Consider the following 27,875-nt stretch of genomic DNA (forward strand, 5'->3'; position numbering starts at 1 on the left):
TTGCAGTGGGAGGCAGCTATTTACTGATTTGGGACGAAAAAAAAAAAAGGTGGGGAGGAGAACTGGGAACTGAGGAGGGGAAGCAACAGAGTTTTTAAATGTGTGCAACACAAACAAAACTCCACGTTAGGTGTTAGAGGCAAAGTGCTGTCATCCAGTGCAGGTAGGTCTACGGGGAACTGGCAGGGCTGATCGTTGGACTTGAGGCATCTGAGCGGCTGTAGTCACTGACAGACCCTGGTCTTGAGCTGCTACCACTTCGCCTCTTGAGCATGCTTGGGTGGAAGTTGGCGTGGCGACGGGCATGCTTTGTCAGATGGTCGCTACGCATGAAGCGTTTCTCACAGAGAGGACAGCTGAACTTCTTTTCTCCAGTGTGAGTGCGGTAATGGCGGGCCAGCTCATCGGAGCGAGCAAACTTCTTGTTACATCCTTGCCAGCTGCATTCAAAAGGCCGTTCACCTGCAGGAAGCAAACATGGCATGATTAGAAGGGATAGTAATGTCTTCCATGTTTTTTCTTTTATTCAAATGTTAGATTTTAAAGATGGGGAGCAAGGTAGATGCCACTTGGCACTAACTGGATGGAGCAGGTGTTACACTCTGCCAGAGAGGAGGCCACTGTGGTATTCTAACCCATGAGAAAGTACCATAAATCAAACTAGTGGTACCTTATTTGATAACTAGATCTTCAGGGATGATGGGCTTCTGGATGTCACTTTTCATATCTCTCATAGTTCACTGGATTTTACTTCTGGACTTGGACAATATCTGTACTGAGCTCTATAGACTATTCATTTATTCTTCCAAGCTGTCCCTATGTCTGTCTGACTCAATGTTGCAGTTCGGAAGGTGTGATGAAGTCTCTCTCTTCAGCTATTTAAAAAAAAATTATGGCGAAAATGCAAAATGGCAATTTTGAGGCACTGGATGTGAGGCTCTCACCTTGTATTCTCCACAGCCATACCTGTGTTTTCTGCATTTGTTACAAGGTACTCTGGCTTCTCCTGCTCACTGCCTTATGTCTCATTTAGAAGTGAGGCAGGGGGCCCTGTATTTCAGCTAGGTAAATGTGCCACATTGAAGGTAGCAGCCTTCTATCAACAGTTAAGGTAAAACTCCTGACCTGTTATGCTTAAGGCAGGACTGGTGACCAGTGAGCTCAAAAGATGGTACCTTTTCTGCTGATTACTTAGCATGGCATCAGCTGCTGTTTTCTATGTCTAGCATTTGGTAGCCAGCAGTAGGCATGACAGGCCGGTTCCTAATGAGAGAAGAAGTTCTAGAGCAGGATTGTGTAAGATCTGTGTTATCCAGCACTAAGAGGTGATGAAGGCATTTCACAACTTATTTCCCCCTTTCCTCACCGCACATCAGATCTGGATGAGAACATTGAGGTTCCTACTCACCTGCCTGATTTGGTTTTGTTGATGATGGTGGTGATGATTTAGGTGCTGAGCCAAGAAAATGTGGCCTTCCTTCCACTATTTCTCTACTGTCCCCTGTTCTTCTCCTTCCTAGGAAATATTTTTTTCCCCTCAGTCCTCACTAGTCTTGATTTGATACCTTCTTGGTAGTTGCCTCTTAAGTTTCTTGGCTAAGTGGTTTTCCTCTCCACACACTCTCTGACAGCTGGCATCACTTTATAATGATAGTAAGTTCTCTAGAGTGATTCTCAGCTTTATTGAGGTTTAGCAATACTTCCTTAAAGAAAAGTTGTATTGTGAGGAAATGCTGGATGCCTTGTGTGAAGGTATCAGAGTCATTATGGTTCATAAAAAATCAGTACACAGTCTGGAAAAAAGTTGCTGCAGGGTATTAATTGAGACAAGACGTAGTGGCTGCTCCAAAACCACACATGGAAATTCACAGTCTGTCATCAGTCTCATCTCTCAAGCAGAAGGGATGTGGTTTTCTGTGCAGGTAAGTTATATAAATGTCCTTTTACTGGCAGTAAAGCAATCAACAGAGTGAGAGATTATATGAATTGATTGCCTAATCTCATTAGGGAACATGCAACCACAGTACAACTTCCTTGCATAAGCAGTAACATATGGACATGTTATACTCAACAAAGAGCTTTCACCATTGAAGTTGCTGTACACAACACAATAGAGATTTTCAATTCTACCTTAGGCAATGCTGAAGTCAGAATTTTACCTTTATACAATGACTACAGAATTTGATTCTATAAATTAATGTGGAAATGTTATCAAATATCTTAAATATTGCAGGGAACATATCAAGCATGTGAGTGTTTATATTGAGAATCTTAAGGCCTAGGCAGTGGCAGTATTTTTGTGCATTATGAACACTACTAGCAGGTCTCAAAGAGAGGTAAGTCTCCAAAAGATAAAGATGCTTGAAAATAAAGGAATCAAAAAGTAGCTCAGGCTTCTTTACTCTTCAGAGAGGCAGGCAAGATATGCCTTGAAAAGTAAGGAATATTGTAGTTTTGTTTTGGTTTGGTTTTTAAGTATTTCAAATAGGTTTGGATTTCCATGTTCCAAATCCCACTAAACTGTAACCTTTCTAGCTCCTCTGCCAGAGCATGACATCACATAACTTGTGTTTAGAGTTACACAAGATGACAGAAAAACATCACATTCGAGAATCAAATTCAACTGATCGTAACTGAAAATTACACAAGCAAGAACAGTTTTGGCTTCTTCCTGAACTCCACCCAGTCCAAAGAAATCATGTCTGTAAAAGTGCATTAAGAAACTTGCAGTGCTCACTGAGTAAAGTACGTGAGATCTGCAGGTGCGCTGACTCCTGAATTCATTCCAGTGGCCCAGACCCAACTACTTGTCGTGGTTTAACCCCAGATGACATTTTCAAGCATATGCCAAGGCCATGCAGTAACAAAGAAATTTGTATCCTAGGAATTCCACAAGTGGCTGCAAACCCAGAAACAGTAAGCCAGAAACAATTTTCTGTGATCTTTAATCTGTTCTGCTGCTTTGCAAAACAGTATTGTATGTTGTTATGAAAACAGACAAGAAACCTGAACATGCCACTGTGTGCTATTCTTATATTTCTACTTTTTCATATACATAATTAAGGGTATATTTGGAAACACAGATCAGCAGGCTGGGTGGGGAGGATGAGGGGCAGACAGTTAAACAGAGATGTGACTGAAGCCGCTTTCCTCCAAGAGAGGAAATACTGTCCTGGGAAAAAACATTCAGCCAAGCAGACTGTTTCTTGAGACTGGCTATTATTTAAAAAAAAAAAAAGTCATCCTTCAATAGCACTTATATGTATTTATGAATATTTTAATTTATGCTATTCTCTTGTTTATAAACAGGAGCTTTTGCTTAGCAAAAAAACAAACCCTCAACCATTTGAGTGCAAGAGAGAGATTAATGTTTAACTTTTATGTTAGAGGAATGGTGGTTTCTTTGTCAAATATTTTAAAAAGGATCAAAAAATTCCAAAGCCTCACAATTCCAAGTTCCTATAAACTGAAACCAGTTAGTTTTAAATTAATGATTTGAGGAGTGACATTTCATAACCAAACAAGCCAAATGCAATCATATTTTTTGCATCCACTTTTGTGTGTCTCTCCAACAGCTTTTGAATGTCTCAGCTACCTTCAACCATCTCTAACAGAGGCGGTGAATTCAGTAATATTAAGCTTGACTAGTTCCAGGAAAATGAGGAAGTTTTAGTAATGTTCTCAGTGAAAAGAAATGTTATAGGCTGAATTTGACTGTCACTAGACACCAGAAACCCAGTGTGGGAGTGTGGTATGAATGCCCAAATCCAAGAAAAGCTTCGGGCAGAGTTCACACGTTATTAGACACTGGGACACAAGACTCCTCCAGGCCTGTGGGACGCACAGCAACAAGGAGCTAGGCTGGATTAGTACCTGCTGACAGAAGCAGGCTTGTTCCTGCTCTTTCCATTATCTGTGATGTGGCCTTTTTTTTAGGAACTAGAGTTCTCAGATTTCCAGCAGGCATGGACTCAGGCATCAAGTACAACCCCATTTCAAAGTGTGGGCATCTTTATTTTAATCTTAACAAATCTAGTGATTACATTAGTAAATTATTGGATCTTATGTTTGCTGCGTGCACAGGAAACTACTACTGAACTGGAGCTGCAACAGCTACCATAATATCCATTATTTCAATCCTTGGTTTATTTTCTGTACCTTAACATTTTCATCGAGTTATTTAGACATATATGAATATTTATTGAAAGGGGAATTTCCAAGCAGCAAGTTTACTTTTTAAGTGAATGTGTGTTGCTGTTTGCTCTGGAAGTGCTTGTATTGCTCCATCTGCGAGCACAGATTCCACCATGGGACTCACCTCTATAACCACAGCTAACTATAGCAACTCAAATAGTATATGATGAACATACATTCAGTTACTATAATGATAATGGCTACAATGCCGGAGAAATGTAAGTAGCGTTAAAATTCCTCCTCTAGCCTTAACCAGAGTCAGGTCTGCCCAAAAATAAAATAAGTGATTTGTTATGTTCCATGCAGCTATCTGTTCCTTCTTAAAAATATTACCACTCACTTTCACTATAATGGAAACAATTTTAAAAATTTTTTTAACAGATTATGTTCAATCAGTTATATTCTAGGCTTTTATTTCAAACTTGTTCAGTAACGTCAGCCAGATCTTAGATCTCAGTTTATAATAAATTTAGCTACTTTACTGTATTTTTATTAGCAATATTTGCTTCTCTTTTATCAAGACAGAATAATTCTAGCCTTTTTAGCCTTTTGTTTTGTTTTTCCCCAGGACGCTCAATCACATAATCTTTCTGTTGTCTAAAAAATGCATTCCATGGCTTTACTGAATCCCTTTTCAAACTGGGATGTCCAAGCCTGAACTGCTCTGTCTGTCTGAATTTCTATACCTTAGCATTTTTTAAATACCCGTGGTTTTTATCCTGCATTTTTGCACAATGAATTAAGAACCTGAAATTTGAACCTGTTATCTTTACCAAGTCATTTTTTGCCTACCGTGTTAACTCCCGTTTGACTTCTATTTAGTTCTCACTTTCTCTCTGCTGAAGGGCATCACTGTGTGTTCAGTACATTAAGCTCCGTGTTCCGCTCCCAGCTAAAGCCCAGTTCCAAACCACTTCACACAAACAACCAGTAAGTAGCTGAAAGTTATGTTCCAGGATCTGGAAAATAAATCTTCAAGCAAATTTGCCTTAAAATGAAATGGCCATAAATTTAGTAAAAAGAAATACTGCTACATCCTTTGCTAAGGTTTTGATTGAAAGAGTGAAATAAAGGCTAGAGCTCTGTGGATAGCTTATTTTCTGCTCAGTTGAAAAATTTTAAAAAACTTCAAATTGCAGAAGAATTGAACAAACCAAGAAGCCCATAGTAATTCTATTTTCGGTTGACCAAAATGTTTCACTTCTTTTGGGGTGTTTTTTTATAACACTATTTTTAAATCCCTGTAGCTTTGGGGGCAATTTTCAACATAATGGTAATGTTAATCTGAAATTAATCAATGAAACACACTATCACAACTTTTCTAAAATAGAAGACATCAGCCTAAGCTATTTGCTGAATTTAACTGACATACATATCTGTTTTTCATAAAAGACTACCCATCAGTGAAACAATTGCTCATCAAAAATACAGTTTCTATAGTTCTCGCTAATAAATGCAAAGTTATTACTATTGTCCACTTGCATTTCTTGGTAGCTTTCCCTCCTTGAGGATTAAATGCCTGATATTTTTATTAGGTGAGTAACTGAAGATGTGATCTTCTAAGGGAGCAATTTCATATGTGTTTTCAACTTCCACCAGATTTCCCCATGTTTTTACCACAGGGATTTTCAAAGACAGCCAACAAGGGTAAGGACCATGAAAGTCTATTCTCCCCTTCACAGAGAAATCTTGGAATAGATTTCAGATCTATGCTAAGAGTGTGACTGAGAATATGCCCCTCTAGCATTGCAATATGGCCCAAGGAGTCTTAGGTGATTCCCTACAGCCTCTTAAGTACAAGAATGGGAATTGTATGTGGTTTTTTTCTCTCTAGCTACGTTTACATTGTAGTGTCTCTCTCTCTGCTAGAGAGTACTCAAAAAATTGAGAAATTTAATTCTCTCCCATCAATTTAAGACCATAAAACTTCATAAAAAAACCTTCAGGAATTCCACCATTTGAAATTCATATTTGTGTCTGTAGACCTGAGCACTGAAGAGTCTGATGCTACTTGTTTTATTGCATCCTTGTACTAAGACGCACAACACTTGTCATCACTAATATTAGGCTTTCTCCTCTGCAGTTTGTTACTTCCTGCTTTCTGAAGAGTTCCCACTTTATGTCTTCTCCCTTCCTTACACAACCCCTCCCTGTCCTGTATCTTCCTTCCTCTTTTGAAACTACAGCAGATCTGTTGCACTAGGCCAGGGGCTTCTGAAGCTCTGAAGTCAGTTATGCAGACTACATCAAAACTGGGACTATGTAAACATAGTTACATTTGTGTGTGTTAAATATGTTGAAGAGTTTTTCTTTTGAAACACGGATAGAAAATCGCTAAGGTGAGTTTAGCCTTCAAGATTCCTTCCTTTTATGATGGGGTCTAGATATATAGAGACAAATCTTTGAAATACATCCTCCCTGTTGGAAGTAACAGAAGCATTTAAAGCTACTTTAGCAAAGATACTGAATTAGCTGAATAAATCATTGAACCAAAGGCGCTTTTATAACTTTCTGAATAATTAATTAACCTGGTCATATGCTTACCACTTGGGTAAGGACGTGTGTATATGATGATTCAATTTCATGCATCAGTAGAATCCAGTGGAATAGAAAAGCCAGCAGAAAGACAACTCTGAAACTTAAGGCTGACAAAGTGAAAGTGAGGGAACAAGAGATATGTGTAATTTGTAAAACACTCCTATGGCTTAGAGAGTCCTCATTGTTTTTCTAACCAAGGGTCACAGGCTATCTGCAACTACTAGCAAAATGAAGGGAATTCATTCAGTGAAGGAAGATCAGGGCATCCTTGTCTTGCTGTCCTCCCTAGCTTCCCATCACAAAATTGTTACTAGCCATGACAAGAAGAAACAATATTCTCGTTGGCATCCAAAACACTGAAACTTAGCAAAACAGCTCTAAATAATACCTGTATATGAATGCTGCTGAGATTCCATGAAAATATTTAATGCATTATACCTGATTCTCTCTTTTCTCTTCTTTGTACAAGTGATATCACTGAATATGCTAATCATCAGCAATTAGTACAAGTGATATCACTGAATATGCTAATCATCAGCAATTAATGCATTGCTTTCTTTAGTCAGAGCTGTGTTGTGTTTGAAGTTATAGATAAGGTTAGTTGCAAAGTAGAGAGGAAATAGATGGCAGTGAAGTATGCTGTCAGACAAACGTCACCATTCCAGTCACCTTTTTCTCACTAGTCTGAAATGTGGCATAGTTAAAAGGAAGAGGAGAGTAACAGAGAAGAGTGAGAGAGACGCTAGGAAAGGACTTGCAGGTGAAATTCTGTGGCCTTACAGTCAGCCCATGTGGTTGCAAAGGATGCCCCTGGCCACTTCTAGAACTATGCATCATAGCAGTCTCAATGAAAACTCTCCTGGAACAAATACTGTTAAGTTTAAATTAGGAACTCAGTATCAGTTGTACCATTTATACTGTGTCTTTAGTATGTATTGATTAGCTGCTGTAAATGCCACTTGGCTTCACAGCTCTTACAGGAGAGATGAAGAAAGAATCTTCTCTAGCCTAGGTCAGTGAACAACTAGAACACAAATCTTCCATTTCCAGACCCTATGTAATGCTTATGTTGGACACTTGAAGGCCAGGATGCCTCACTGAGCTGGACGTTTGGTGTGGTGTTTTCCTCTTCACTTTTTGTGATATTTTTAGCAAAGTGTTTCCCAGGAGTTACTCATCATATACAAATGCAGTAAGAGCATTCTTTTCCAATGTAAATTTGCTCATTAATACCTTGGGTTAGCCATGTCAGGGAAGAAAGAGATGCATATGTATGTTTTCTCTTCACACAAGTATAATAAGCATGTAAGATGTTTCCTGTGTCTCAGAGGGCAGGTAAAGTTTTCTTTTTATGGCTAGAAAAGACAATGCACAACTCTGTGGTATTATCTGTTAGTGCTAGATCTTCTAGATGGCCTTGTCAAAAACTACATACACAGTGACTCTTTTCTGTCTTATTTGCTGTAGTCTTGCTACATGACTGCACTGATAGCACGTACAGTTTAAATGCACTATCAGTACAGCAATACCTCTTAGTCTGCAAAATTGTGAGTAATAAAAAGTTCAGCTATCTCTGACAAAGGCAGGAATCCATCAACCAGAAAAATGGTAATGCTACACAATTACATGAGACAGTGTTTACCATGCATGCAATTTCAGAAATAAGGTATAAATCTCCTTATAGTTCTATATGGATTTATTATTGTTATCTAATGCTGCTCTTTTGTTGATTCTGCCTTATTTCTAAAGCTTAACGTTCACCATTTCACTCTCTTTCCCAAAAGTTCTGACGCACAACCTAAATGGAGAACTCCCATCTAAAAAAAGAGGAACATCTGAGCCATTAGGATACCCATGAGGTCAGAAACTTAACCTTCCTAGCAGGGACAACTTCCATGTCTAGGTGAGTGTGCAGACTGGGCTGGACCCTGTTGGCCCCACAGGAATAACTTGCATCGATCGTGCTTCCATTAAGTGCAGTGCCTTTGTTTACATGGACCTTTGCCACCTCCTAATGTAAACCCAGCAATTTTTCCTTCTGCTGTTGGAATCTATGAGTAAACAATGCTCTTTTACTGAGTACCAATGACAGGCCTAACTCTTGGAAAATGAAAGGCAACAGCCGCAGTGTCAAAGAGCTTATATTTTAATGCAAACTAAACGTTGGGTTTTCTGTCAAAGTTAAGCACCTGCAATTGCTGTATGTAATTTCTGTTCAGTAAGCCTAAAACTCTTACTGGGTCTCCTTATCTCTGAGGCATTAAATCCTAGACTAGTTCTCAGTAAAGCAGCTGAAATGCCACTAACTAAAAGAGCAGCAACTTCCACTTGATTTTTGTCTCTCCTGTGGCTTGTTCCAAGAATGGAAATCAATAGCTGACCCTTTGACTTTGCGCTTAAATGCAAGATAATTAAATGTGTTACATTGAGAGGATGAAGTGATTAATTCTGGGGAGAGGAATATGTGTCTTAGCTATGTGTCATTTCCAAACCACACTGAATTATCAGTCTTTGCAAAGAAAGGGACTATGGAGCTTAATACAGTAGCCCTTCAATAACTGTATTTCTCTAATTTGTTCTACTCAGATCTATGAATGCAAGAAAGGAAGATGATTATTAAAACCTCTATTGTGAATAGTAAATAAATGAAACAAACACTGTAAATAGAGCCTCTAAACACATCTGGGTGTTACTGAATGACAAAACTAAAAGATGGGGGATTTTTTCTTTTTCCATTGGTCAATTATACTTTTTAATAAATATACCTCAAAAAAATACTGGGATTGCAAAACCAAAAAATGTAAGTGCTAATCAGCAAACCTGACCTCTTGCATCACCCCAGCAAAGGAATTTCAGCCTAGAATTCTTGCCTTGAGCCAAAAACTTGTTGTTTAAGGGGTTTTCTTCATTCCTTGCGTACAAAGTTTGTGTCATCAGGTAGGTCAGAGAAGTCTGGCCTCTTAAAAACTAACAGACTAACATCAGTGAAGGTATATGAGATTTTGTTGTTCTTTTTCTGTCATGTCGATGAGCCAATTCAAACCTTTTAAAGTGAAAATGGACTAGAGAAGGGCTCTCCAAATGTACGTAATAACGAACACAGTGTTTTTAACAAATGCATCCAGTTAAAACTTGAAAGGGAAAATAATAATATAGACCTTGATGAATATATATGCTGGACTGAGATCTTGTTTAGTCATTTGCAGTCTCATCTTACTTCTGTTTTAACATGCTCATATGTTGTCTGCTACAAGCTGATGATTTCAGCTGCATCACTCACCCTCTGTTAGAGCAAATAAAGTGATTAATGAAAATGTTATGCAGACAGCAACTGAAGCCAAGAAAGAAAACTCCCCAGACTTGATTCTCCCTCCTCCAGGACGCAAAAAAATCTTAACCATAGCTGGCACAAATGAACCAAATGCATCTACAGGGAATGTATAGTTAAGGTACCAACAGAAACACAAGGTTTCCACTACAATCTGCTGTTTGGATCTTTTCTATGCCACCTCAGAATTGCTCACTCTGTTACCCAGCCCACTCCACAGACTCCGACCAGCTCCAGATCAGACATCTGTTGGCAGCTCCATGGGAGCTCTAAACAGTATTACACTCCTTGGCATCCTGCCTTTCTCCAGCCCACTCTTACAGTGGAAAAAAAGATGACATGCTCACTATAGAACACTTCCCTCTCTTCTTCCAATCTGCGCTACCTTTTATTGAAACCTAGGATTACATCCCGACAGAGCTGACAGCCTGTCAAGCCATTCATTCTCAATAGTGTGGTCTTTACACAGAGAAATTAGATGCATAGCAGAATTAACCAGTAGGTACACAGGGGTCGAATGGCAGGAACCAAAAATGCAACATAGTGACTTCCAACTGTCATAACTGCTTCTTTGGAGATTCTCTTGTGAACGTATCTCCACAAATAACTGTGCTCCTTCTTTGATCAATGTGATGACCTATCTTTCCTCAGCCTTCAATGTGGGACACACGTTATTCCTTGCTCTTCTACCAGCCCAGAAACAACCTCTGTAGTGGTTTAGAGTGCTTTCTCACAAATAATTTTTGTGGTGGCTTTCATAAAAAATTGCGTGGTAATGTTCCTCATCTCTAGTATGACAATTTAAACGTTTTAAGTGGGAGAGCAATTAAATAGGTAATGACAAATTATATTGATCTGGTGTGAATTGTGGGTGAATTAATAATGAAATTGTGAAACTTTGGCTCCATGAGCTTTACCCAGTACTTGTGTGAATAACTGCAAAGAAGGAATCATATAACCCCATGAATCACTCTTTTCTCTGTTGACATATCAATGATTTTTTTATTCTTCTACTAAAAACAGAAAAGCACCTGTAAAGGCAAATATTATCAAATTAATGAAGGGTTGCCCTGCTATGCAAAATAACAGACTACAGAATTATTCATCTAAACTGAAACCTGTACTTCATTTATCTGAATTCTGGAAGATGTTCAATGTCATCTGCCTCCAACTGAAGTCCACATACTTTGGCATGAATAGACATTGCAGGTAAGTTATGACATTTTATGTGCACAGCATCTACCAGGATTTGGGGACAGGATGAGATTTCATTTTGCTAGAAGCCAAGCAAACAGAAGTTAGTGAAGTTGCCTTTGGCCTCTAACTGTGAAATGTTTCTTTGTGAACTTTTCAACTGTTTAATCAACAACCTCACAGTAACACAGCATGCATGAAACATGGGACTTCAGCATTTATGAGTACAGCTAAAGCTGTAAAGCTGAGTGAAAAATCTGATACTGAGAGTTTATTGCAACTGTATGGAGGAGAGAGAAGGAGTGGGAATTTCCTTTTATTCTCATTCTGAATGGATTGTTGTGCCAGAGAGCAAGGCGATGCTGAAGTAGTTTATGAGCAGCATCAGGCAATGACCTTACAGAGCATCCAGCTTCAGGGAACAGACAGCTCTGCAAAGTAGTTTTATGGGCTGATAATCAAATAGTAAGTCTGTTGCTTGACACCAGGCAGCTACCACTCAAGGTATGTATAAACCCATTGCATACACTTCAGAAAATCTTCTGCCTAGATTGTAAAGCCACACTTGCTGTTTAAACCAGGATTCAGGTTTTTGCTTTTAATAAAGGAATCAGATTCTATGATAACAGATATTCTAATATGCTCACTGTTAAAGCAGGTCAGCTTTTTAGAAAAGATAATATTTGCAGTTTAACAGTCTCAAATGTTCTGTTCTGACAATACCTTCCCCATTTATTTTGCATCTCCCCATCTAGCAGTCTCCTTCAACCACAGCTGTATGGAAAGAAAAGAACAGCATCAGTTACCTGGTCTTTTGTAGTTTCATCTTGTTTTCCGGTCTTTTCTATGTGTTAGTGCTTTAAAACTACAAATGTGTGTAAGCACACACACATCTAGGCCTCATTCTCATATATAAGCAGAAAATAAATTGCAGAAGGTTTTCAACAACTATCGCTATCAGGTTGTCTTTTAATTTTGGCCGTCTTAATGTTTTAATCACTGGAATTAACCTGTAGGGATGAACAGTCAGTTCTCTGAAAAATCAGGCTCCTATCCAATGTCTCAAATAGTTTCTGAGAGCATCTGTTACCACCTTGGTTGTATTCTATACAAAATAGAAAGAAATGGCTATTAATGAAATGTTGCAATGAAATTCCCTTAACATTCCTCCTTACACAGACTTGCCAAGCAACTCCTTGCTAAGCCTGCAAGACTTCAGGCATCAACAAGTCACATGGAGGGGGTACATCATGTGACAGGAGAGAAGGCTGTTTTATTAGACTGCAAAGAGGAGCACCGCTGCTAGAGCACCATTTCTCTGAGCATTGACACCCACAGTGTAGCACACCCTATGTGCAGCTTAACTTCCACAATCATCTCCATGGTTTACAATAATTTTGTAGGATAGCAGGTTGCGGGGTTGCTATGGAGACTCGCCTCACCAGCTGTGTGTGACATGTGGGGTCACGGCGTAGGAGAGAGGCCGTGGCGAGTGCTGGAAATGAATGAATGAACTATGTGATTGCAGAGGAGCACAAGCGAGGAGCCAGTCATCTGAGTGTGACTCTGGATATGAAACATAACTCAAAAGCTAAGATCTTAAATAGAACACGGGCATATTTCAAAGACAGCTTTGTCAAGGGCATCTTGGTATATATAACTTTGAAAACACCTCTGCTATTGAGGCAACTATCTCATCATACAGAAATCAACTGGATTCCTTTTGTTCAAAAGGAAAATACTACTTTCAATATTTTCCTGTTTCAAAGTAGTATTGAAAGGAACACCTTTACTATTTCAAATTTTACCATGGCCTCTTTATCAACTAGAACTCTGTTTTGCCTTGCATGCCATGCTTATGTCTTCATTGCTTGCCTTAACTGGTTTTAACGCTAGACTGTTCTGTAATGTCTCACTACAGAATGTGGTTTATACATTTGAATCATGCTAGAAAAAGGCTGCCCAGCAGCCACCATTTTCTCTATAAGCACCTGAAAAGCCTCTTGATGTTTTACTGTGTGAGTGATTCCTTAGCAGAGATTCTGAATTGTACAGGTTATACATACCATGTAAAAATGCAGTTGCTGTAAAGATAGACAAGCTGTAGTAGAAAGGTCCCTGTTACTTACCAAAACATAAATTACTAGCGCCTGAGGCACATTTATTCATGCTCTGCTCTGCTTCATTTAAGAAGTGAGCAGGTCTACTCTCTAATAGGCCTGCTTTTTTGGGTGAGGAGAGGAAACCTGCTGGCCTTTCTCCCTTTTTGAGATGGTGCACCTGTTTCTTGCTTATGCAGGAAATTAGTTGACCACATTTTTGTATGCTCGAAGCAGAGGGGTTAATGAAATACTCAGCAATGTACAGGATTTTACTGTGGCCAAAGACTTTCCAGGAGCTTCCTGTGATGGAAGAGTTCTGTGAAATATAATAGGAAATGCACATTAGTTTAAAATAAAAATTCTAAAAGATACCTAGCTCTAAAACCTTATGCAGGGGACATAATTTTTACTTTGAAAAAGATCATAGAAGTTCCCAGCTGTTCTTATTTCCATTTGGACTCTTAGTCAATCTAGTCCTAAATCTGGGAACTACAAAATTATTTGAACCTGACTTCCTTTGCAGTGTGCAGAGCTGCAAGGCTCATAAACTTGAGTAATCAGGAGGTTCTGTTACAACAGACTGACTAAATAAAAGCAAACAGGAATTGCAGCTTCATGAGCTGTGTTGTATCCTGATTTAGCTTTGGGGGATTGAGATGATCTGACTACTACTGTTGCAGCTTGACAGTGCCAAACAGGACACCTTATTATTCCTACAAAAGACGTGATGCACAAAGTACTTTGACCTCGAATGTCACTCATTGCTTTGAAACCTGTTTCTACTTCCTTTTAAAAAGAAAAGTTTTTACATCTCAAATTCAGGATTCTTACTCTTTGTGAATACAGGACTAGATAAAATCTTAGTCTTAGGAAAAATGCTACATCACTACACTGCACACAAATGGGTATGTGTTTACTATTTTTTGCAGAAGATACATAACCTCAGCACTGTAAAGCTGTATACACAGAGCTGCCCGCATGCTCATAGATGCACATTTGTAAATCACCTTTCAGAGTAACCCCTTGGTTCTATTACTTAAGGATGTAAATGCTGTTAAAAGAATAAATTCGCCACTCTGGGAGAGGTGGCTAGAGCCTGTTCCCATGCTTTAATAGATGGGAGAAGGAACTAGACACAAGGAACATCCACACAGAAACTAACGCAGAAGCTGGACAGATTAGAGTTGATTACTCACTGACTACTGATGTGTCAGTGGAGTTCTGTACAGAAGGTACGGAAGGAGCTGCAACTGTGTCTTAGAAGAGTCAAACACAAGCTTGACTTAGGACCATTTCTTTATTTATTTTTAACTAGATATAAAAAAACCCAAAGGTAGTCTGATTTCCAAGTGAAAAATGGTTGTGCAATGGGAGTTAACTGTTGTTCTTACTGTATTTGTCCTTGAAACTGCCATGAACATATTCAAATGAAAAGTGTGCTAGCACAATCACTTCTGCATAAAGGGAATATCACAGAACTTGCAGAGCACCCATGAGAATGTTACAGACTCTTTACCATTACTTGGGCAAGAAAACGGTTTCGTAGTAACTTGGATTTCTTTGCAAATGAGTGGAGCTCATTTCCTCCACTGCATTCAGAGAGAAAAACTATCAAGTGTTATCAATCACATCAGTTCCTTGCTTTTCTGCAAGAAATTAGTCTAAACATCTAAGCAAGCAATTTTAATGTAAAAAACAGAAAAACATACCTTATACCAAATGAGTTTGAGTCTCTTGCAAACAACAGCCATCATACCTAGTTTATGGTGTATATGTATAATACAGAAATGTAATCCAGAAACTTGGAAACATTCAAAGGTACACTATACACAAAACCAGAGTTGGCTCATGGAAAGAAGCTTTAAGCAAACATGCTCAGAAGTTCAGCACTGGTGTCATGCTTTTCCAAAACAATTAGCCTGTAACTTGCCCACAGCACTAGACTTAGCAGCACAAAGCAGGCTATTGATGATACATCCTCAGAAAGTATAGCTGGTTTTCCAAGAACTCATCACAAAAGCAAAGCACCAGCCAGATAGCATTCTCAGACCTTTTTTGTAACCTATTACGTTCTTCATGACAAAAATTAAATTTTAGTAGTTTTTGCCTTAGTGACAAAAAATAATATAGTGATTTGTATATTCAAAAAGGAGTAGTCTATCGCATATAAAAATTATGTTCCTCTAAACAGTCTATAAGAACACCAGTCCAGATAAGGACAAACGAAGAGAAGGATTGTTTCACTGAAAAGCTCGGTGTTAGACCGACAGAGGGTAAAGTACTCAAATCCTTATTATTATTCTATTAAATTATAGGGAAAAGGAAGTATAGAGCCAAAGACGTAGGTTTAAAATAGTGTATTATTACAGAAATGATTTTGGTTTAATAAGGTCAGTGATAATGTTTTCTCCAGAGGCAACTCTACTTAATATACCACATGCAGAAATGAGAAATGCAGAGAAAACAGGTGACTTCTACGTGGGTTTTCATCATTAAGCAATGTTAGCAAAAAAGTCTTTAAAAATGAATAGCCCTTCATCATCTAGGATCCTGTGGTATGAGTCAGTAGAGAGTTTACACTTGGAGAGAAAATATATGTTTGTTTAGTCCACACTGCTTACCAGAAACATTCATGAATTCCATACACTGAAGCTAGGGTAAGAAACAGAATTACAATTAAAAACAAACAAACAAACAAAACCTCCCCTTTAGGGACTGCCTGAAACTTTGCTTAGAAGATTCTGGTGCTGAACATCTGTACTTTGACAAGCAGCATTTAAAACCTGCTTCTCATCACAGCTTTGTCTCTGCATTATATAATGAGAGCTTCATAAATTATCATCTGATCCAGTATAAAGTGTCTGACAATCATGTTCCTAAACACATTTCATCTGTACATTTCCTAGTTGTAGAAGTCTGCGACAAGGTTCATGGTAAAGTATTTGTGCCAGCTGTTGTACAATGTTTGCTTACTTCAGTGAGCACAGCAAAGATGATATTTTAACCTGCCCAACCATGTCATCCTCCGAAAGCTACCCATGAGACTTGTTAATTAAAATATCTCCCCAGAAGTTAGGCTTTCATATTTAAACTCCATACTCCAACAGATGCTGACTTTAAATCATGTCTGATTTGGTCAATGAGATGGTGCCATTAGTGATATTGTCCCACAGAATGAAAGGAGATACCAACACAGCAAAACTCACTTAAGCTGAAAGGAAAATGTAGAAAAATGGTGAAAGAGTCTTTCAGTATGGATAATTACTCCGGTCTTGTGTGATACCTGAACTTACTTGCAGATGAGATATTAAGAAAGGCATAGAATATAACCGTAGTAGAACGAATTGTGAGTGCCATTGTGTTCCCACAACAGCTACACTCCCACTCATATATCTGTGCTTCTACAGGTCTTTCATAAATCATATCAGGATTACAGAGGAGTTGTGATACATGTGTACAGTTTCCTTTTACTTCAATAGTTTTAAACAGATTTTTATGGTGTAAATATCACAATTCTCTTCAGTTGTTCTCTGGACTTAAAAGTGTGCAGATTATGTGGGATCTATATCATAGATGAAACTGACCAGAAAGTAACGAGTCTGAACACCATAGATAGATGCCAAACCTCTAACACACCTTCAGTAGCATCTGTTAAAACTCGCTGTTACGAATTGAGACACTTTTCCTCTTAAAGGTACTGTTTCAGGCCTCTACAAGCTCTGGCAGCCATCATACCTGTCTGCCATTTGAAAACTTGTATTTTCAACAGTATCAGCTACTCTTGCAGAGCAGGAAAGAGCTAGAGATAGTGAAGAGAGGGAGAAACCTCCCTCCAGGCAGTATGTCCCACTATTTTGAGCAATGCTGAGTTAATCTACCTGTCTAATCTACAGCCCTATTCCCCCTTCAAAGCCTCATCAGCACATGAAGGAGGGACAGAATAAGAGTTAGGGTTCACCACAAGTGATCTTTAACCATGTGCAAAAGCATTTTTATGTGTATTATCAACACAATGCTTACTGTATGTGCAGGTGGTGGGGAAAGGAAGTGCTTTCCAAATGAAACACAAAATTCTGTGCTTAAATATATATATATATATATATATATATATATATATATGTTCCTTATTATGGACAGTGACAGATTTTTTTTTTTTAAGACAAGGGATAGGTGATTAGCTGGAGATAGCCTTGTCTCTCATATCATACAGCTTGAAGTAAAACTGAGTCTACTAAATCCACACCATAGCATCTATGAAACCCATGGTATAGAATTACTTTATCGCATGACCAAATTTTACATCTTTTCAGCCATTTGTTGAAAAAATGAGCTTTTAAATCCATTTCTTATAGATGTATTTACGCTAATAATAGTATGTAGGGGCATCTATAAATTCTAAAGCATTTGCTTTTCTGGTTGCTCATAATTTTGCTCATATATTTCTATTTAAGTTGGAATTTGGTTGTTGCCAATCTGAGAAAGACTGTATCTAAAATCTTAGTGAGAAGTATTCATTTGTTTCAAAGAATGATGGAAGTTGGAGTAATGGAAGGTGCAAATACTGTACATCTTTGCACAAAGAGGGAAAAATGTATCAATGAGAATCTTGATGGAGATGTAATCCTTTGGAGTATCGAAGAAATTCAGTTTCGGTTTGGCCACGTTCTGAGAATTTAAAAAACATACTTTGCGAATGTACCCTGGATTTATTATACAATAAGACTAGCCATCTGCCAACATTCTATTGGCATTGCTTGTATGGGCATGTATACACCAAATGGAAATTTCCATTGACTTAGAGGGGCTCTCAGTGCTCTATTAGATTTTCACATGCACGCATAAGAAAGCTGCATACACTTCACATTGATTTTGGAAAATACATCAGTTGCCAGAACAATCAAAAACTGTGAAGGCAATGATGTATTAATGCTAGCCTGCAGTCCTTCTGCTGGCATTTAAAATAAATTGCAAATTTAAATTCAGTAAGTCCCTACAATATATAGTAAGAATTTGTCTGTGGTTCAATGAGATTTTAGCCGCATCCCTGTTCATATTTGATATAGCAGGATCCTAACTACCAGATTAAGAAAGCAAAAAGTTCCATATGCACTGTGAGTTTTTGCAAGGATCTATAAAGCCCTGGTCTAGTATGCTAACTTGCACTAATGTAATTTCATTTATTTACCCCCAAATTGCAAAACAAATATTTCCTTGATCTATTAACAAACAGCTCATTATTTCAGCAAAATTTCACAGGAAACATCTGAAGATGGACTAGGCTATCATGTTCTAACCCTTCTCACCTGGCTCCACTGTAAGTTCCTCTGGTGGAAATACTGACAGCTGTTTAATTTAAAAAGCTCAATACATCCTTTTTGGCTGTTGTACCTCAGCTGATCTTACTCTGGAACTAAGTGGTTAACATTTCTGCCTCTCTCCTTGACCAGGTTTAAAAGCTGCTGCTGAAGGTAGTGCAGGCTACATAACCAGCACACCCATTCTGCTTGTGTATTTGCTGTCCAGGGATGCTCTAGCTGGCTGTAGGACCAAAGCAGATGGAGAGGTGCAAAACACGTAGCAGCAATACAATGCTCTCTCATGAGAATTTTTCAGGTGCTTCTATTCCAAAACCTCATATAACTTAAAACCAAATCATAGAGAGCAGTCTGGTAGAAATAAAGTGTGCAATAAATCTAAGATATCTTATTGATCCATTGTCGGCAATATCAACAGATACCCAGCTACAAATACTTTGCGTGTAATTCCTGAAAGCACTATGAAAGTGCTGTAACTGATTACAGAAAATATTTTTTTGCACTGGAGGTCATTTCAGGATATGCTCACTTTAATACTATTTGACGTGTGCCAAGTTCCTGGTTAGCAAATGTGGTTTTTTTTATGTTAGGGCTGCAAAAAAGCTTCTGAGGTCATTTTTCTACCAGTAACTACAACAGTGGCACTCTGAACTTTTAAAAACTTTTCATTTATATTAAGTGGAGGCCTTGTAGGATCTGCTGAATCTGCAAGACCTGAAAAATACAGGATATGTGTGTCTGACTTCAGTGCCTGTACTTAAATAACCCACATTGTCTAGCTATTGTTAAACTGAACACAGCAAGATAATGATCTCACTGCCCATGCGAATCTACCTAATAAAAGCCAAGTGGGTAACAAAGGAAAAAAGTATACCTATAGAAATTCGACAGAAAGGACCCTTCAAAGGTTGTCCTGCATTTGAACAGCAGAGTATTTTTTTGGCTCTGTCAGCACTGACTTCCAAACAGCTGATCCAAGACTGGAAGGGGGTAGGGAGGAAGGTGGAACATGCTTAACTTATAAAACAGAACTAGAAACCACATGTCCAATATAAACAAGTTCCAGGTTTCTGCTCTTGGACGTGCCATAACCATGTTCAGCCAGGCAATAACACAATGCAACAGTTGTATTTTAAATGGTTAAAGGTGCTTTCTTTTCAGATGGAATCCAATTGTGAGTTTGTTTCATAAAGAACTCCAGTTTAGCAAAAGATTTGTTTATGCACAACTCATGCCACATATAAGTACTTTACAGTGTCCTGCAAAGAAGTATGTGCTACTGCAGAAAAATATTCTACAGATCATTTAGAATACTTTTTCCATAAGGCTGTGATTAGTTTCCAATACAAACACAGCTATCAATTGCAATCGTCCATTCATTAAAAAGTTTGTTTGCCGGTCTTGCTACTGAGAAGAAAAGTGCTGCTACCGGTGTCTCAGATGAGGAAAACAACTGGAAGGTGATCCGTCCTCACCACTTCCAATATTAATAGGTCTCATTACACTGGACCCAAATACCACCTCCATGCTAAAAGGCAGATAGCTTGTGGAAAGAGAATTCTACAAAGTTTCTGATCTTTCACTAGATACCCAAAGTTTTCACAGTATAGAAAATGCAGTCTCTGAACACTGTATTCTGTAAATTATGTTGACTGCAACAGCCATAGTAGTTGGGATATTTTTTGTTAATTACCCTCTGCTTGATTACAGTAAGATCACAGGTCACACAAGTTGGCAAGTCACTGCCTGAGCTAGGCTTGTCTCAATAACTGTCTTAGTCTCAGCAAAATGTGATTTCTAAAGAATTATGGAAGTCACAAATTGATTCATTTTCTTTCATTTTTTTTTTCTGGTTTACTGAGCATGTTTCAGTCCAAACACAACCTTGTGTGTCCCCTCAAATTCAAAGCAATGCTCATTTGTCCTGTAAACAGATTGTTATAATCTTCTTCCCTCCTCACTCAGCAAAAAGCAAACAGTGGAAAAGCGGAGAAAAACTATGGAAAGAAAATATTTAACTATGCTGAATATATCTGTTTCAAAGACAATGGTGAAGAAAGAAAAACAAAAGAGTATTTTTCATAGTAGACCCTTTCTCCATCACAGTTATGACAACTGTAAGTACAGCTTTTCTTTAGAGGCTTTTTAGCTACACCACCTAAACTCTGTTAATTGTTACCAGAAGCTTTATTTCTGTGATTTCTGCATTATTAATATCTCCATAAAGACTGGGGAGAAAAAGGAGGGAAAGGAAGCCCTTCAAAGAAAAACCTGTATGATTATCAGGTGATTTAGTTCTCTCTAGTAGCTAATACTACTCAGGTGTGTGGTAAATACCCTTGTCAGCCAATTGGATTCTCCATGCAACCAATGTAATCCTAACTCTTTTGCAGCTGAATTAACTGAATTCTATTATTCAATCCTGAACTAGTCAGGTAAAAGGAGTGAGTAAGAGTAGCTCTGGCTTTCTTCCTGACTTGAGCTCCTTCTAAAAAAGGTAAGTTTTAAAACTTGCTTACTCTTTTAAGAAATTTATGTCCTGTGCTTCTTTCAGCATATGTGCTTCTTATTTGGTATATTCACTGAACACAGACTGTTTGTTCCAGGCTTAGGATCTAAACTTTTAACTAATAACTTTATTCTTTGGAATTGTGTGTTAGGGTGAGGACTTAGGCAGGGCTGTAAGTGAAGTTGTTTTGTTTTCAACTGACTCATTTTTTTAATGTGTTGAAACTTTCTTAGAGGAACTAAGAAAAGAGTTGCAGAGCTCTTTCAGAGCAAACAAAAACAATGCTTTGCAGTTTTGTATTGTTTTTAAAAATGCAGGCTTATTAAAAGACACTTAAGACCATCAGTTTTCAGAAAAATGCAGGAGCAGGCTGCTGAACTATTTAACACTGAGAAAGAATGCTTGTGGCTTAGGCCGGAAAGACAGCTGTTTCACGACACTGGCATTTGAAGCTGTCCTGATGCTACCACTTGAGCCCATCTCAGAGAAAAACCTTAGAGAAAGATTTTGATGCACTCAGCAAAGAGAGGAGGTGGAAGGCATTAGAAGAACATTATGGGACACAGCAGCCTAGAGGCACCCTGGAGCTTTTTGATAATCTAGGTGTATGACAGTGAGTTAGGTATGCAGAGCCAGCTAGCTGTTTCCAACTTTTAACACAAAAAGTCAAAAATAGGAGGCCCAGCCACTAAAACTGAAATTGCTAAGCAACCTGCAGAGGGCCAAATTCACATAGTCTGTACTCTTGCCCATGGGAAATCAGCATTTGGGAAAGGCCTTTTGAATTCCCCGTGTTCAGAGGAAGCACAGCTTCCCATTCAGTCCCAGCACCTGGAGCAGCACAGCTGGAGGCTCAGAGAATGGATTGAACCAATGGTACCCGTAGCCCAGTTACAAAGTCAACAGAAAAAAATTTGCTTAGGGAAACAAGATATAATAATTGAGGGTGGAAAAAGGGTAAATAAGTTAAAAGCTTTTTTTTGTTTTTCATATGGGTTCATTAGCATTGTCCTCAAAAATGCGATTAGAGAGATTTAATGTAAAGAAATGGAAGTTTCTTTACAAGTGAATGGAAGTGAGTCAGTCTTTTCTACCTATTTCAATTCTGCTAATATTTCATGAATAAGGGTTAGACTAAAAAGAACAACAGATAACAAATAACATATCCTCCATAACTGCAAGGTTAAGCGGGCTGAATATGTAGCTGCCCAAGCTCACTCTGCCAGCTAGACAGCAACAAAGGTCTTGACCACTTTCTCTTGGATGAGTCCTGACATCTGTGAGCAAGGATAATATAATTAGAAGTCACCTAGTTTAGCAATAGCACAGAGGAGCTGCTATTAAGCCACCCAGCCCCCAAGTTTGTTTCACTACAAGACTTTATCATAGTAAGACTCCAGACTGAGACTGGTGGCCACAACTCCTTAGCTTTTGCTAATTTGTACGAACACATTTAGTTCTGATGATTGAAAAGCTATTTCTGCATTATGATGTACTGCTTAGCAAGTAGAGAACTAGTGAGTTTAGAAGGACATTTCAATGGAATTAAATGAAGGTTTCTTTTATGGTTTCTCTGCATTCATGATGGCATGCTGATGAGTGTGGCTAATTTCCCAGGCTAAAAGCTTGCGAGGTTGCAGTGATTGGTGGGGGGAGCTGCAGTACCTAGGATTCTCATGATCCCTGCCCAAAATCCAATAAGTTTTTCCTCTACATATAAACACATGGTAAGCGCAATAAGTTGTGGCTCTCTATAGCCTCTGAGAACATAGTGGGTGTGGACAATGCTTTATGACGTTGTAGCATGCAGATGGCTATTAGGCTCTGCACTCTTTCCACTGGTGCATCAAAAGAGACAAACTAGTTTCAGTGACTCCAGAGAATTTCCAAACCTTCCTAGTGACCCCATGCTGAAAGACCTGCTTACAGGAAGGAGAACTTTGTCATGTAAATGGTTTATCTGATTTTCTGAAAGTCCTTTGTGTTTAGGAATTTTCTCAGGAGCGGAGAGGATTTTTTAAAACTGGTGCGCCAGTGAAATTTTTGTATCAATGGGATCAATATAGCTCAGGACAAACAGCGTGCTATGTCTTTGGATCACAACACAGCTTCTGAGGTCCACAGGGACCTCAGTGGAAAAGAATTTGGACTTGACATGTACCCAGTGACACTAAATATAACCTTCTGGTAAACATTAAAACTTCAAGGGCTTTGTGGCTGACGATCACGTTGAACACCAGGACATCCAGTGAGAGAGCAGGGTGGAAAACATAAACATGAAAAGAAACCTAGGGGGAGGGGAAGGGTTTGAAAGCTGATGGAGAGAACAGCAAAGATTTTGGTGACTTAATGTTTTCTGCCTGGTTCAAGGATTTGTTGATTTCATAAAGATGAAGCATTCATAAGGCTGAGATAGCTTAACTGCTAGTGTACCAAACACAAGAAACTATGGATTATTCTAGCACATTATGTTCTAATAGAGAACTTAATTCTAAAACACAGTACTTGGAGCAAGGGCCTAAGGACAAAAGGCTGATGCTGCTTCCTTGGTGGTTCCATATTGTTTCTTCTGGTTTAAATAGGATAATTATCATCCTCTGCACTATGTTTTTTGCTTTGGGTGTTTGAGCACTGAATTCTAGCTATAACTATCAGAAGGATTTCACACGGAGCACCAAACAGCTGGAAAATAGTATCAGCTTTCGGTCCCTACCAATGTGAGCTGGATTTGACCCAATAGTACTTGGAAGGCTCTGTATCTCTGCCACACCACTCTGCCACACCAGCCAAATGATCTAGTGTATCCTCCCTGCAAGCATGAAGAGCAAAGCCTTTAGTTTCTGAGCATAGTGGCATACAAAGGCAAGCAAGTTTCTAAAGTAGGTCATAAACTGCACTATTCAAATATCTCTAGCACTATTATCAGTATCTTCTAGCCTGCAGTACTATTCTTGGCCTTCAGTTCACCCTTCAATACCAGCTCATCTGGTCATATGGCACATGGAAAAAGTTTCACTCCATAGCAGAAGTTTTTGATTGTTTCTTAGCAGACGGGTTTGGGAGTCAGTGGGGTAGCTGTTTAAGGCACCTTGCCATGTCTGCCTTGAGTACTTTCACCACTGCTTGGTGGATAGCCATCACCCTGTCCATTTGACAGATGGGCAGACTGATGTGTACATGTTACTTAACTAGTTCAGGACCACTGGAAAGCAGAGGAGACCCAAACCCTTGTTCTAAATCAGTAAAACCCATTACGCGTTTTGTAAAAACAAACATTTGCCAGCCCTGGAAGTCATGCTTGTTCTGTTAGCTTAACTCCTAGTGTAATATAAACTTTTTTCAAGCCAGTCACGATTTCTTCTAAAGAAATAAAAAAATTCAAACACCTTAGAAAACATTCTGCAAGACAAGTAAGAGGCATTTTAAGCCTGTTTAAAACTCAGTTCAAACAGAGACAGACCTGTTGCCAGTGACGAGGGAAACTTGGCAGCTTTGTTTAAAGCTTCCCACACAGACACTGGAGACGCAAGAAAACAAAGAAGCTTTAGTCCCCGAGGGTCCTGCCACTCCCAGGGCAAAGCCTGTCCCTTCCCTGCTTTTCCTCTAGCTCTCTCACACACATGCACGCACTCTCTTCTCTCAGTGCTATTAGCTACAGTAATAACCAATTAAGCCCTATAGACCTGGAAAAAATACAGGAAATGAAGAGTTAAAAAAAAAAAAAAGGAACAAGAAAAAAACCAGAGAACTTGGAGGCAAGCCAGCGTCCTCGAATGACTCGGCTCAGCCGGCAGCCCGGAGCGACACTCCCCACCCGGCCGGCCCTCCCTCTCCTCTCCCCGCAGGGCGGGCATGGCCCAGCCCTCTGCTCTTTATCAAGGACAGGAGTTCCCCTTCTTGCCCTCTAGTTGGTTTGGGAGCCCAGAAACATTGCTAAATTTATCTTTCACTTCTAGGGCAGCAGCAAATGCCAGAAAGAAGAAAGCAAGAGAACTGAAAATTAATGGAGACAATTCCCTGCAAGCCAAGTGGAAGCACCTTTTCTGTGTAACTCCCAAGGAGGCAAAAAGCAGTTACACAGTGCAAAGCAGGGCAGGCTGCCTGGGGTGCCGGGAATGCACTATTCCCTTGGCTGTTGGCGCAGTGAATTATCCAGCCATATGCTCAGATTTGGTGGGGCTTTCTTGTCTTCTAAAGAGAGCAAAACACACCTTCAATTTAGAAGGGCTCTTGCTTTATCTCAGGAAGGCAGCAGGAAAAGCTGAAGGTGCACTGAAGAGGCGTGGGGTGAGGCTGCTGCCTCTGAGCTAAAACTGTTTGAGAGTCATTAGGTCATGTTTAGTTCTAAGGATCTTTGTCTTAATGTGCTCAGTGAACTGACCATAGATCTTAGTAAACTAATTTGTTGTCTGAAATTACTCAGTGGAACAGCTTGTACAAGCCCGCTGTAGTCAATGTGGTGCCTCCCCACATGTGCTGTGATCAGTGCCTTCAGCAGAGATTGGTCTCCTCAATTTTCGGTGCTCCCTGTCTGACTGGAAGCCATCCTGTTCCCTAGGACCAGGCAGAGGCACGAGGTCTGGCAAGTCATGGGGTCTGTTACAAGATGGCCCTCCTAATATTCTCAGTACATAATTTTCATAGTGCTTGAAAGAGTTCCACTCTTTTATGTGTGTATCTCATAAACTATTATAGCAAGAAAAATGTGGTCAGATAAGGCTTCACCAAGAAGCAAACACTGAATGCTGATCAGAACAGGTTAGTGCTTGCATTCAAGTCATTTTTTGTTTGTTTCAAAATCGGTTTTATCCAGCTACTAAAAGCTTTTTTGAGACTGCCCGTGTTCCCCTCTCTATGCTTACGATAAATGTCTCCTCCCAACTGCCTTCATGCTTACTCTAGCTTTCACACAAGTGTCTGCTAAAGAAAGAAACAGACAGTCATTCAGGTGCCTCTAGAACATTTAATTTTAAAATATCAAGAGTATTGATGCTTGTATGGGAAGTGATAAGCTGGTATAAAGGTAGTGACAGGAGCATGGGGTAGGAAAAAGTAGATGGGGGAGAGTGAGAAGCATTGGAAAAGGAAGTAGAAGATACACCGAACAAGAAGGCTAGCAGCTAAAAATTACAGCTTGGTACAATCCACACAGATGACCCACACACCACTCCCTGTGACGTTAAATAATAAAAACGGGCAACATTAGCTTTGAATCTATGCCCAGTAAGGGTTTCTTCCCAGAGGGGTTTTTTGTTGTTGTTGTTTGGTTTTCCTGAGCCTGAGAGGTGAAACCATAATTGTGGCCAAATACAAGTTTGTTTGCTTTTGTTTTTTTCAACATTCATTTTAATTACCAAGCTGTAACAAATAAATCTCTGGCTGGATTGTAACTAACCTGTGTGGGTCCTTAGATGAGCTTTAAGGTGGGAAGATTTGCCATAAACTTTTTCACACCCCACATAGGGGCACTTGTGCTTTTTCTGGGGTGATCCAGGGTCAGTCCAGCTTCTCGTGCGTTTGTTCTTTTGTCTGGGGCTTGGCTCAGTTACTGCAGCCAGGCTAGTAGGTGTGGCCGCTCTTCCTCCTCCACGCTTACCAGCCGAAGACACACTTTCTTCCCCGAACTCCTTAGGAGCAATAGAAATGTGTATTTTTTCTGCGATATCAAAGGTCTCAGTTTTTTCCATCTTTAGAGTGTGTGAGTTTGGTATATGCTGGTTCAGATCTGCTAAAATGCTAGCTACCACAAGCAATGATGATCCATTGTCTTTCCCGGTTTCTCTGACTTCCCGCTTATCTTCTCCATTTGATGAAGGAGTTATTGCTGCATCAGGCTGGGGATCAGGCTCCCCTTTGGGACTATGGATAATAGCACGACTGGACATAGAAACAAGGCATTCTGCTGCAAAATGATCCACGAATGCTGCTGTTGCCATTTTTTGCAAGTTTAAAGAGAAATCCAAACCGGAGAGAGGAGGAAAACAAAACAAAACAACAAACAACAAAAAAAAGAACAAAAAAACCCACTGTTTTTTTTCTTTTTAAAAAGATTATGCGAGCAGCCTTTTCCCTCTTATTTCTTAAGATCTCTTTGTAGAAGTAGAGGCTGATTTAGCAGCTATCAAAACCACACTTTGTGCGTGACGATCACACCCAGCTTGTCCCTAAATTAAAAAAGCACTGGAAGTCCAATGGACGAGAAGAAGAAGAGCAGATAGATCCTGGCACTGGCAGCTTGTTGCTTGCGGTATGAATTAATGCTGTTTTTTCGAGAACGCCACAAAATAAAGGTACGGTTTCCCCAGTCCTTCCATTGCGCTGTCACAGTAGAATAAGCTTTCCCCGTTATCGCTCCTTGGAGTCGCCCGGACCCCTGCGGGGGCGTGGCCTGGGAAAACATCTGGCCCTGACGTCACCGCGAAGCCACATCCTGCGCCGACCAGGTTGGCGGCGCGCGAGCAGGGCTGTGCCCGCCAGTGCGGCCTGCGCGCGGGGCACCCGTCCGCAAATGAAAGGACGCGGCCGATTGGCTGGCGGGCTGGGAGGGGGGGGCGCGCCGCGCATCCTAATCGCCCGCCGGCGGAGCGTGTGGCACCCGCCCCCCGCGCCGTGTCCCGGAGCCACCCCGCGGCTCCGCGCCACACAGCCGCAGCGCGCAGAGCCGCGGGCGCGGACCCCTCCGCCGGCGGGAAAGG

The 27,875-nt window shown here is 39.7% G+C and overlaps 1 protein-coding gene across 1 annotated transcript; it reads right to left on the reverse strand.

Annotated features, from left to right (window-relative positions):
• KLF13 (KLF transcription factor 13) lies at positions 1 to 27,643 on the reverse strand. The gene is made up of 2 exons (XM_065642015.1): positions 26,576 to 27,643; positions 1 to 462 (listed from the first exon to the last, which is right to left on the reverse strand). Exons 1-2 carry the CDS (start codon positions 27,114 to 27,116, stop codon positions 170 to 172), a joined length of 834 nt encoding a protein of 277 aa, XP_065498087.1. The 5' UTR covers positions 27,117 to 27,643; the 3' UTR covers positions 1 to 169.
• Between the last annotated feature and the right edge of the window lie 232 nt (positions 27,644 to 27,875).

The sequence above is a fragment of the Caloenas nicobarica genome, chromosome 10, assembly GCF_036013445.1.
Source record: "Caloenas nicobarica isolate bCalNic1 chromosome 10, bCalNic1.hap1, whole genome shotgun sequence".
NCBI lineage: Eukaryota > Metazoa > Chordata > Aves > Columbiformes > Columbidae > Caloenas > Caloenas nicobarica.

Coding starts and splice junctions, on each gene's coding strand:
- KLF13 (XM_065642015.1), bottom strand. CDS start 27,116: ATGGCAACAGCAGCATTCGTGGATCATTTTGCAGCAGAATGCCTTGTT. Junction 463..26,575: donor TCATCTAAGGACCCACACAG/GTTAGTTACAAT, acceptor TGCTTCCTGCAG/GTGAACGGCCTTTTGAATGC.